We start from the raw sequence: 12839 nt of genomic DNA on the forward strand, positions 1-12839 counted from the left end.
GAAGAGGTCCTTGGAGTTTATAATAACACATGACTTAGAGTCTTCTAATACTAGCTGGAAGTAAAATTAAACTCATTGACTGAAACAACATAAGTAAGGGTGGCCAGGCCTCTGTGGAGAAGATACTGGGAACTTGATTTTTCCTGAAGATTTGAAAGCTTCAGTCATGGGAACATCCACAGAGGGCAGATGTGCTGTATCAAGCCATGGAATGGAAGCCACAGGGGTGGACGGTCTGGTGTATACAGATGAGACAGGGAAGGCAAAGACAAACGGCATAGGAGAAATGACAAGAGCCAATCAGAGGCCACTGGGGCTTCCTCCTGATTTAGGCTACCCTGCCAGTACCTCACTACATATTATGCAAATTAACCCAGCAACAGCAAGCCACACTAATGGATGTGTGTTACAAACACGGGCTGCAGCTCTGCAGAAAGCTACAGCGGACCCCACAATCTATTCAACACGCCCTTCAGAAGAGTGTGACGCATGGTGAAGAACCATGGGTCTTAGTAGAGCAAAACAGGTCCAGCTTAGCACCAGAGATCCCTTATCTAGACAGGGTTTTCAAGTTTTCTGCTCAAATGGATTCTGAAAGTCAAAGGATTGATAAAGGGAAAATTGGCCTCCCTCGGGGTTGTCGCAGAAATGTATCTTTATGCGTCTGATTTGCTAAAGCAATGGATGCAGATCTCAAGCTGGCTTTGTCGACTTGCAAGCTGAGCTAAATGAAATCTCAACATCTGATCTTTGTCCGTGTTTATGAGAACTATGCTTAATGCCTTGAGAATTGTATTTTGACACATGGTATCTGGATCTAAAGAAACTTAAGGTTCTTAATATACTTTTATAAAATGTGTTATGCCAACACCTCACAAGTTTTGTTAATATATTTCTTGGCATATATATATATGCCAAGAAATTTGAAATGATCTGAAATGTTTGTTGGTAGCTGTGAAAACTAATAAAGACATTAAGCAAAGATAACCATCTCAGAAAATGAAGGGGCTCAGACAGCCTGGGCACATTCTGAATCTTAATATTATTTTCTGTAAATAACACCCAAGTGAGAGAGTATAGGTATAGTTTCAAATCATATGTATGCACAATTTGCTACACTCTCTCTCTCTCTCTCTCTCTCTCTCTCTCTCTCTCTCTCTCTCTCTCTCTCTACTTGTAAGAATACTTATAAAAAAATCTGCACTAATTTGGCAGGCCCACATGTACATGCATTTTCCTGGAGAGGGACACTCTTCTTTCTATAGGTTATCAGAGTAATCTGAGATTCCTGAAAGGCTAAAACAATCCACAATTTAAATTTCAACAACCCCAAATTTAGGTAAAAAGAAATTCAATACAATAAGAGTATATACATCAGTAGAAATACCTTAAAATGTACAAAGTCTCAAAAACAGGTTTCAAAGTTAGAGGTGATTGAGGTGATTCTGTCCAAGACTGTGGCTCTTTCCTTAGTGAGAAACTGCGTCAGTTTCTGTCCTAAGAGTCAACACCATTTTTGCTTGGTTCCATTTTAGTCCCTCCAAAATATTTCTGATTAGAGCCTTAAGTTCTATACATTGTCGTTTATTTTTTAATTGTTTCTATTGATTTCATATGTTTGGGTGTTTTACCTGAATGTATACCCGTGCACCATATGCATACCGGGTGCCAATAAAGACCAGAAGAACGCATCAGATCCCTTGAAACTAAAGTTACAATCAGTTGTGAGCTGCTCTGTGTGTGATGGGAACTGAACCTTTACCTATTATGGCTCCTGTCTCCTTTACTGTCACTTTGTAAAAGGAGGAAAGATTTACATTGAACAACATCTATTCCTAAAAACTGAAGTTGAATAGCAATGACAACATAGAGATCTGAGTTAAGAAATCAATTTTACTAAAAGGAAAATCAGATACCTTCTAAGTGAATGAAGATTTTGCCACAATTTTAGAGGCTGTTACAAAACTCAGAGAGTGAGAAAGAAAGAGAGGGAAGGGGAAGGGAGGGAGGGGGAAGAGAGAAGGGAAGGGAGGAAGGAAGAGGAGGGGAGGAAGGGAGGGAGGGAAGGAGGGAGGGAGGGAAGGAGGGAGGGAGGGAAGGAGGGAGGGAGAGAGAGAGAGAGATTTAACTGCTCTGTGATGCTTCCCTGAAACAGCTTTGTACTTTCTGTAAGTGAGCTCATAAAAGGACAGCTATTAGCATAATGAGGTCTTATGCCATGGTCATTAGAATTCCAAAGAAAAGTAATTAATATAATCTTAGACATACACTGAATTAAACTACCTTTTTTTTTAATAAGTACATCTGTAGGGCTGCGGAAGGAGCTCAACAGGAAAAATGCTTGCTGTGCAAAAACAGGGTCCTGAGTTCAGATCCCCAGCACCAGCATAAAAGCTGGACATTGCAGTGTGTTCCTGGAACCCCAGAACACACCAACAGGTAGAGACATGCATTCTGCAGCTTATGTCTAGCTAGCCCATCTAGCTGAAATGGCAAGCTCTAGTTTCAGTGAGAGACCCTGGCTCTGAAATTAAGATGAAGGCAGGAGCCTAGCTTGGCTGTCCTCTGAGAGGCTCTTCCAGCAGCTGACTGAGACAGATGCAGGTACTTACAGCCAACCATTGGACTGAGGTTGGGGAAACCCAAGGAAGAGTTAGGGGAAGGATCGAAGGAGCTGAAGACGATGGTAACCCCAAGAACAACACTATCAACTAACCAAGACTCCAAGGTCCACATTCATCTCTCTATGGCATTTAAATATACTCCAAAGACAGGACTATGCCTTTTGTTATATCAATATATTTCTGATGAGATGATGAAGTAGGAGGAGGAGGAGGAAGAAGAAGAAAGAGAAGAAGAAGAAGAAGAAGAAGAAGAAGAAGAAGAAGAAGAAGAAGAAGAAGAAGAAGAAGAAGAAGAAGATGATGATGATGATGATGATGATGATGGAAGAAAAAGGAAATAGATCAAGCTTCCGTTAAGCAGCAAGGCTGGAGAAGTAGAACCCTGGTCTTCAGAATACCAGCATTGATAGTCCCAGCTCCATCAACTACCAGGTAAGAGCATCTGGGGAGGGATCTTATCTAGTTTGTGCCTTAAATGCCTTGTTTGTATGATGGCCCTGGCAGAATTTATCCTGAAGTATTACTGAGAAATTAATGAAATGTGTAAAATACTTAACTTGTTGGCCGTTTCACGGTTCTATGTACTTGTAAAGATCTAAGTCTAGCAATGCCGAGAGAACTGTAAAATGAGGAGCTCACGGGACATTGGCCATCTTGTCATCTAGACACTAAGCATGGTGCAGCCCTGGACCACTGCTGCATCAGTGCCACTGAACTCAGATGAGGAAAGATTCTAGGAGAAAGAAAAACTGCTTGGACAGACATGAAAAAGAAGGGCATTAAACAAAGGCTGGAATCATCCAGCTTGCTGGTTTGGTCTTTCCATAGCTTGCCTTACTCCACAACTCCATAGTCCTCTTTACCCTTGGAGAAATGGGGCATTAACCTCCAAGGCAAATATCACCTGTCACTGACAGCGACACTTTTCAGAACACTGTCCACTGTGTCTCTTGCCCATTACTCCCCATTCTGCTTACTGGATACTCCTTTTCACAAAGATTAACTTCTCTTGTGCTAAGCTGGTTAGCTGGTTTACATAGCTGTGATGTTTATTATGGAAATTGCTATTTATTTATTATTTACCTATTTATTTATCTATCTATCTATTTATTTATTTATTTATATCCAGTAAAGCAAAGACATGTCATTCAAAGGCTACAACAAGTGAAGTTGGGCAAACTATCTCCAAGAAGGTGACCGTTAACCATCCTGATAATCTCCTCATTTCTGTCTGCATCTAATTTGGGAATTCCTGTAATAACCAAGTTACGGTTTATTTTCCCAAAGGAAGGTCATTTTAATGATGGTTTTAAGTTATTTTCTGACTATTGCTGCAATGCCACAAATATAGAGGAAATGATTTTTAAGTCTGCTGACAAAAGAACTAGAGGACGCAGAAGACGTAAACTATGAGTTAAACAAAACTTAGCTTAGCTCAACTCTCATAAAGCCTTTCCCTTCCAACTATGAAATGTATGGCTCAAGTCTCTGGTCTGAGGCAGCAGATTGCAAAGAGTTCTGGTGCAGATGGATGACTGAGCCATGCCAACAGATGCTATCCTGGACCATCTGGTCCAGTCACACTGAGCTAAGGGACAGGACGTCAAGTAGAACTGTTGACTCTTCTCCCCTCGGTTCCTCCTGTCTTCTCTTTGTCCTCCACTTACACTCTTAGAGCTTCTGCACTGACTCAACGCCACGATCTAGCAATGAAGAATGGGAAAGAACAGCTATCATGAAACAACCAGATTGCTGGAGACTCGGGGACTGGTGATTCTCTTCATTCACTCTCAGTGAGGCTTTTTTCTGATTATATTCAATTTTCCACAAAGCAGGCTTTGCATATATACATACATACATACATACATACATACATACATACATACTTTGCATACATACATACATAATATATACGCTTTAAATATATACTTTATACACACACACATATGGTATCTACTTTGGGAATTCCTATATGTCCAATATGTCAAGTTTTAATTTATTTTCCAGAAGGAAGGTCATTTTAATCATGGTTTTAACGTGTGTGTGTGTGTGTGTGTGTGTGTGTGTGTGTGTGTTCTTTTCACATATATCTCCTTTGATGACTACAGATGAAATAAAGTGGAGGCTCTATAGGCTTATTATTAGTCCATGAAATGAATATTTTATAACAGGAAAACGATCTCTCAGCAATATGCATTAGTACAAAAATTCACATTTTGAATCTTTTAAGCCTCACAAAAGCTAAGCACCTGCCCAGAGGTGCTTCTCTGCTCAAAGACTTTATTTGGAAAAATAGGTAAATCTCATGGAGTAGGCTGATTGTAAGCCGTCACTGAAGGCTTACACTAAGGCTTGCAGGACACTCACCTTGGACACGCAGCTAGGAAGGCTGCGTAATTTTACCCCCACTTATCTCTACTGACATCCAATCTGTCTTTCTGAAACTCCACTTACACCAATCTGGCTAGAAATCAGGTGCCATGTTTTGAGGAACTGAAATATGTAAAGGATTATTCTTTTGATAATTTAAGTAGACTACTTAGATGTCTCCACTTACCAAGTGATTGAGCCTATAGACCTCTTTCACCTGAGAGTCTGCAATCCTGTGTGATACTTTTTGCTTCTTGGGGGCTTAGAGCTCTTTGGGGTTTTGAAGGAGAGTGGTGAAATTCTGTCACATCTGAAAGCGAGCTTCCGAGACAGCATGAAGAAAAGTTGGAATAAAATAAATATCTAAAATGATCCTGATGGGTATGCAGACCTCCCTTCTCCCTCCACTCAAAGCACGGCCACAGATTCAGCCATTATTAATAGTCAACTTAATCTTCCTTGCTTCTTGCCAGAGATATCACTCCTGGTAACTCAGATCCTTGCTCACTTCTTACTCCATGGAGACTGCTGATTGAGAGTCCCACAGAAAATGTGGTGGTCAATGGGCTCACAAAGTAAACAGTCCCAGAGGCAAGAAACGTCCCACAATCACTGACAGGAAGTTCTGTCAACCACTCTATGTTCTGTATAAGCACTGCACTTGCATTAGGCTTAGGGCCCACACACATAAGGCCAATCACAGCAAGTTCTGACATGTGATTTGGTTATGTGTACAACTTGCTGTTTCACATAATATTTTTCATAAAAAAAGCAGCAACTGTCTATGGCTTAAATGTTTATCAGGCGGGTGGAAGTGCATGATAGAAAGGAAAGAATAGCTCTAAATTCATTTACTTGCAAGGCATAACAGCAATGGCACAGTATTATGACAGCGTAATATGCAAAGTGAATACACGAGGAATGTAGCTGAAAGCCAAGCCAATTATTGCTCTATATACAATCTGTGAACTAACAGAGGCCAAGATGATAACCTTTGTAGTAACATAGACGGCTCACTTAGGAAAGCCTAGGGAACTATCAAATGAACCTCAATGTAATCAAAATCAAATATATATTGGAGAGGTTAAAAAAAATTAAAAAAATATGAGAAGCATGTCGCCAAAGAGGAATTTATAACTCAAGCCATGGTCCTGAAATGCTCTTTACTGGATGTTCTTAGTAAATGATGACCTCATGGGAGGCCAAGAGGAAGATCTTCCTCTTTACTCAGACAAGATAATCAGAATACAGAAGTGACAGTGATGCCAGAAGAGGGTTAACACGGAATAAGCTACAATCTTGATTTAACACTATCTTTATGGGCAACTCATTATGAGCAATGCATTTCCATCGTGCAAATTCCTCTCTGTGACCTCACCAAGTACCTGGCAAACAGGAATCAGGGACTCATAGATGTCCTCCAATGTAACATGCACAGTGACTCAGATTGGAGGAGAAAGAAAGGTGAGCTAATTCTCTTACACAGGGTTTGATATTAGTTATCGGGCAGACTTTAATTTCATAGAAATGCATGTGTGTTCATGTGTTTCTGAAATCCATCTAGTATTAATTATATATAATTAATATAGTTCTCTGAACAACTACTTGGCAAGCATATGCAAAAGCTGCTCTTAATTTATATTCAATTATGCATAGCTAATGTACTCAGCATTCCTGCTATACACTCCAGTAGGTTATGCAATTAGGCAATAGGCACCTAGCATTTAACTATCCCTTCAATGTGAATGAGATTCGTCTCTCACAGAAACTGAGCAGAAGTTGTTTGAGCTGAGAATCAGTGCTTCATTTCATAAGGTTCAGTCCTCGATCACATTTCTCCTACATATTTCTTATCCATCCACACTTCTTATCTACCTTTGTTCTCCATCGTCTATACATCTATATACCTATCCCTTTTTTCTTTTTAAAGATATTTTAATAGTACATGTTTCATTTGTCTAACAAATTAACCAACTGCCATACGATATTTTGATGCATTATTGTATTAGGGTTGATCTCGGGACCCTCTTCCCCTCATTTTCCCTTCCACACGATACTCTTTGTGTTCCTCCTTTCCTCTTTGTCTGTTCTCTGAGGACTTCTCTTTCTATTTCTACTTTCCTGGCCTTTACCCGGGTGTACTCCTGCCCAGACATGCCCATTTAACAACCAGAAGCTAGGATCTGGATAAAAGGAAGACCACACAGTACTTGTCCCTCTGAGCAACACACACACACACACACACACACACACACACACACACGAGCAATATACTTGCTGTGAATTAATAAAATCATATAATTATATAATAATATATACCTTACTAAATACGTTTCCCAGTTCCATTTATTATTCTGAAATTGACTCATTTTTTTCCCTTAATTGACTCTTAAAGGATCACCTGGATAAATGCATTTTGTACTTACTATTGAATGCTATAACAATCAATAGACTTTCTCAAGTTAAAGTGACAGCGTTTAATTGTTTACAGGGCCCCCTTGGAGAAATGCTGAGACTTGGGGTATACAGAAAATACGTTTTAAACCTAAGTACACTTGGCTTTCTCGAATACAACTGGCCACAGTCATAGCTGTCTTTAGTCTCCCTAGTTGTGCTCTCTCCAGTTTCTCTCTTTCACCTTCTACTTTCCACCCCTAGATTTCATAGCTGCCACAGGCCCTCATTGTGTTCTAAGCAAAAATACGATGATTTCAGGAACTCTTGGGCTCTACACAGCTGACATCTGAGGGTAGGTAAAACTTGCTATGGGAGATAGTCCTGCATTGACTTCATATGTATTCAGTGGCTTCTATTCAATGGATTCCAGGACGTATCTGCAGGCATTGCTGAACGCCTTATACAGGGATCAGAAATCTTCCTTAGTTAAAAATTATAACAATCATTCAACCATGAAAGGGAAACAAACACAACTTAAAAAGTTCCTCCCTGAGCTCTGCCCCTTGGTGGATTAAGATAAATTAATTCTGACTTGCAAACTGGTTTCAGTTTACACCAAAACAATCTACTCCCTCTTCATTTCATGATGTGGGGCACGACGGACATTATTTCCAAGAAAGAGAAGAAGTTATGACATAACAGATGGCCTCAAGAAGCATTGCTTATCAAACAAAATCTAACTTATTTATACGTTCCAGTGGATTTGCCAATGTGAAGAAGTTGTGAGCCCGCATGCAGTGAATTTGGTTATAAATCACACCAGAGGCCATTAGCATGGAGGGGCTCTGTAGTTTGGTTTCAGAGATGGGTGTGCTGGGACTTTCAGCAGACTATGAATAGCTAGCACATCCTTGCACGGCCCACACTGCCTTGTTAGGTTAATGGGGGCTGTCACTTCTGAGTGTCCATGCTTTGCTGGCACTTCACTGGCAACTTTGGAAAGAAAAGACGCAAAAGCGAGGGGACGTGTAATCGGCGACAGTTGCCATGTGGCTCACTAACAAGGCACCTTGGGCACACGCACATCTTTGAGGGGCTTTTTGTTTGTCTGTTTCTCTGTATAAAAAGAAAAGGATTAAAAAAAGGTCAACTAAAACCCCAGTTAGCAATCAGTGGCCTCACAAGAGTCTGCCAAATGGCTCTGACTTACTAGTGCATCCATTCTCCCTCTCACATGGGATAAAGTGCATTCTAGAGTATTTGAGACAATTCCGTCTCCTACAGCATCCTCCATTACCAACGCCCACCAAGAGTCTGGATGTTCTGATAGTCTGTTTCTGTGTTAGGAAACAAAATCTAGAATTAAATTCCCCATCAGTGCTCTGTCATGCTCTACATGAAGAAGGGTGGCACCAATGCCTGTACATTTTATGTGCTCTTTGGAAAAATGCAGAAGTCAGTGCGTAGCACAAGGGCACCCGGCACTGTTCCCTGCCCCTTGGTCTTCCCAGCACTCTGTGCGTGGCTGTCAGATGCCACCTTCTCCTCACCCAGCAGAACTCTACTGCTCGGGCTGATTTCCACGGCTCTTTATGACTGGTCACCTCCCCATCTCGTGCTCTGCCTTTGGCTGATGAGAACATTCAGAATGGTGGTGAGGCCTCTTCAGCATCTAAACTCACCCCAGATGATCTCTAAATGGCAGTTCACCATTCCCTGGCTCAGGACTCCCCAACGCTGTCTGTCTCTGCGCCTGGGGCTTTGAGTGGGCTTCACTAGTCATATGTCCAACTTACTATTGCTCACCAAGCCTCTTGGCTTCGTGACTAAAAGCAGAAGTTTTTACTCAACACCCTTCTGACACATTCCTCCCCTGATTATCTCAATAAAATGTGAAAGTTCATCTCTTGCCTCCACCTGTCCATCTTTGCTGATTGACAGACCCTTCTTTGTGTGAGGGGTAATTTTAGCAAATTCTGTCGCTGTGCTGTGCATGTCTCTTCATTGTCTCTGTCTCTCACACATACACACACACTCACGCCCACACCCACACCCCCCCACACACACAAACATACACATTCTTGAACATGCACACATGTACACATACACTATATATATACATACATATGCATATATATATGCATACATGGATGCTAAGGAGACGATTCTGGCCTACTTTACTACCCAAAGGCCCCCGATTTCTAACTCTCTGTTCCTTCACTTAGCAAGGTAAGGGAAGGTCGGTATTGATGCCCTGACACCCATCCTGTATCACCATATTTGTCATTCTCTATGCTCAATGCACAAAAGCTTTTGATGTGACATTTATAACAGAGCGGTGTTGATTCCAAGATTTGACTTGATTACAACTCATAAATAAAGTAAAAAAAAATACTCTGAAAAGAGCCACTGAATTTTTCTATGTTGTCATTACTTTACAGTAAATTAGACCAAAACCCCTGTCTTATTCTAGAGTGTCTTTTATCCTCAATCCATGTGGGTGCCAAGTGGCATAAAGAAGTTATGGCTTCAAAAGACCCATGTTAAACACTCATATATCAAAATGACAATGGTCTACATGACAGGATAGTATGTCATCAGTATGTGAGTTTCTTAAAACTTGCTAGGATCAGTGCTTTAAGTATTTTTGCAAAATTGGAAAAGTTCAAAACTTCCAAGAGGAAAAATTAGAAACCTTTGTTAAAACAATAGACTTTCTTCAGTTTAACTCCCAATACCAACTGTAAGCTAGCAATTCCAGCCTATAAAAGCTGGTAAATTTTCCCTTAAAATGTTGACATAAAGCATCCTAGAATGGTTCAGTGGTTCATTATCTTAGTGTCAGCTTGCATGACTAATCCTTGCAGTTACAGCCAAATGTGACTAAATCTTCTGGAATAGTAGGCCATGGTTGAGACATAAACACACAAATAAAAACACCAAGGCCATCTGTGTCCTGTAGTCAAAAGATTAAGCACTGACCCGGTTGAGGGTACAGGGTAGATCTCAACAGGGAAAGGCCGTTACCCAGGCCACAGCTTTCAAGGTCTTCTTTAAACTATGCTGTTATTATTTACATAAAAATATGGAATTCTCAAGTACAGGAAAATGTGCACTTAAACCCATGTGAACTAAATGAGGGCCTGGACAGCCACAGCACTGAATTTTCCAATCTCACTGATGGTATTCTGTCTTAGCGTGCGTAAGTGCACTCTGTGGCAACCACACAATCAGACGTGTTTCTCATGGTGCGTCCTCACTAGGCAGCCAGGTCAGCATTTAAGTTCCCTGTCATATGGAGACATAAAATGATCGGCAGAGCTTTTATTTGGTGAAGTTATTAGTTATGACTCCTATTCAGCCCTCTCGGCATGGAAGGAACAATGGTTTCTTAGAGAAAGGGTCGAGCAGAGAGAATCGTAGGAGCCCCTTGAAATCTGGAAGGTAACTGGGGATTGGGCCTATATCACATCTGAGAAACTGCGCAGACAAAGTGATGGAGAAGTAGATGTGGGCAGCACAGGAAGGCCAGACAGTGAGGAAGAGACTGCACTTCCAAATCAAAGCAGCCAAGGACAACCATTGGTTCTTCTCATGGGTGGTCCTACCAGATTCCATCCAGGAGACAGGCATGGCAGAAGCCCATTTTATTATAAAACTTAGGGTCAGTGCTACAGAAAGCAGGGCATCTCTCCTCTGGGTGTGAGGGAAGCCACCTGGGCCTCTAGCCCAGAGATAAAATTGTTAGAAAAAAAGAGCAAATCAGAAAGATCAGCAGGGAAGTGGAGAATGAACCATAACTGATCAATGTGTAGAACCCCATCTTGATCTTGCATTTTGTTTATGTGACCCGATATATAGTTTCCAGGCTAAGCTCACTTGAGTTGAGATCTCTGGTACACATAAATAACAGCATTCCATTTTGGTCATTTTTTCCCAAATTCTCTGAGAAAATATCTACAATATGGATTTATACTAGACTGGAATTGTACTAAGTCAGGAAAATGCAAAATAATCAGAATACTTCATTGGATTCTTTATACATTAAGCCTACCCCAGGATAATATGTGGACTCCAAATTGCGCATGTAGTGAAAAAGGGGATTCAGCTGTCTGTAAATGAAAGAAGAAAGGAAGGGAGGGAGGAAGGAAAGAAGGGAGGAAGGGAGGAAAGGAAAGAAGGAGGGAAGGGAGGAAAGGAAAGAAGGGAGGAAGGGAGGAAAGGAGGGAGGGAAGGAAAAAGGGAAGAAATGAAGAAAGGAAGGAGAGAGGGAGGGAGGGACAGACGGAGGGAGAAACAATTATAAGTTACCTGGTAATGAACTCTCTGTGACCCAGAAGAAACTGACTGCAAGTCCTAATGAAAAAATTAGGGGAAAAAATATATACCTTGCAGTTAGTTTGACATTAGGCATCCCGTCATCCCCCAAATGAATTCCCAACATAATGTCACCACGCTCATCTGAAAGTGTCTTAGTTCTTCACAGATGTCCAATGAAGTTCATGCCAGAAACAATAAAAGCATACTAACTTGGACTGAGAGAAGACGGTTCGTTTGTGCTCTACCACTTAGGTTAGTAACATCGAATTGGTGATTCTGTAAACTAAGTGGAAATCCTATTTCATTTCTATCTAAGCCCTCTGGTTTATAGAGAAATCCTCTCGGGTAACCTTAAATGCTTAGGATTTATTTTATGCTAAACATGTGCTATTATACATACATTTACACGATGCTCGGCAAACAGGAGTTTTCATAAACCTCAATCAGGAAATGTAATCATAGACCATGTCCTTTTCATCACGAAGAGGTTGACCAGAGTGAAGGGAAATGAGTCTTTCCCGTCAGATGCTGAAGCCAGATGCCTTTATACAGTTTTATACAGTTTGACGACTAAGTTATCCCCACTGTCACAAGCCTCAGGCTTCCTTGCTAACGAGTATGCTGATGCTTTGTGCAGTGTCAGCAGTCCTCGGTACCTCTGTCCTTTTATCTGCTTCCCACAGGGGCTTGCCATCCAGCTCTGTGACCAAGTTACTTTTAAAACTTCTCTGATTGATATCCATTTTCTTTTTTTCCTTCTAAATCTACCTTTAGTTGAATATTAGTGTGATAGGTGGTTAAGTTGATTTTTCAATAAAGTCAACTAATTAGCCATGTCTTTTGCCGTGGTGGAGTACTGCCTAGCCACTTGGGTATTAATTTTTTAAATAAGGAGATGCGGTATCAGTTATGAGTCACTTTTTCAAAAAAGACTTTTTTTGTACTTGTATTTATGTCTATGCTTATCTGTCTCTGTGTGTGTGTGCACATGGGTGTGTGCCCATGGAAACTAGAGGGGATGTCAGATCTCTTAGAGCTGGAGTTATAGGTGGTGGTGAGCTGTATACGATAGATGCTGGGAACTGAACACCAGTCCTCCGGAAGGTCAACCAAGGTTCTTAAATAACG

At 41.0% G+C, this 12839-nt stretch overlaps 1 protein-coding gene across 10 annotated transcripts in view; it reads right to left on the reverse strand.

Annotated features, from left to right (window-relative positions):
• The window catches only part of Dgki (diacylglycerol kinase, iota), a 461894-nt gene that overhangs the window by 86390 nt on the left and 362665 nt on the right, over positions 1-12839 (reverse strand). For all 10 annotated transcript variants that reach the window (XM_039108368.2, XM_039108367.2, XM_039108371.2 and 7 more), the window contains one exon: positions 11703-11747. In XM_039108368.2, the coding sequence (XP_038964296.1) occupies positions 11703-11747 (45 nt within the window). The remainder of the gene's footprint in view (positions 1-11702; positions 11748-12839) is intronic.

This window comes from Rattus norvegicus, chromosome 4 (genome assembly GCF_036323735.1).
Source record: "Rattus norvegicus strain BN/NHsdMcwi chromosome 4, GRCr8, whole genome shotgun sequence".
NCBI classification, from domain to species: Eukaryota; Metazoa; Chordata; class Mammalia; order Rodentia; family Muridae; genus Rattus; species Rattus norvegicus.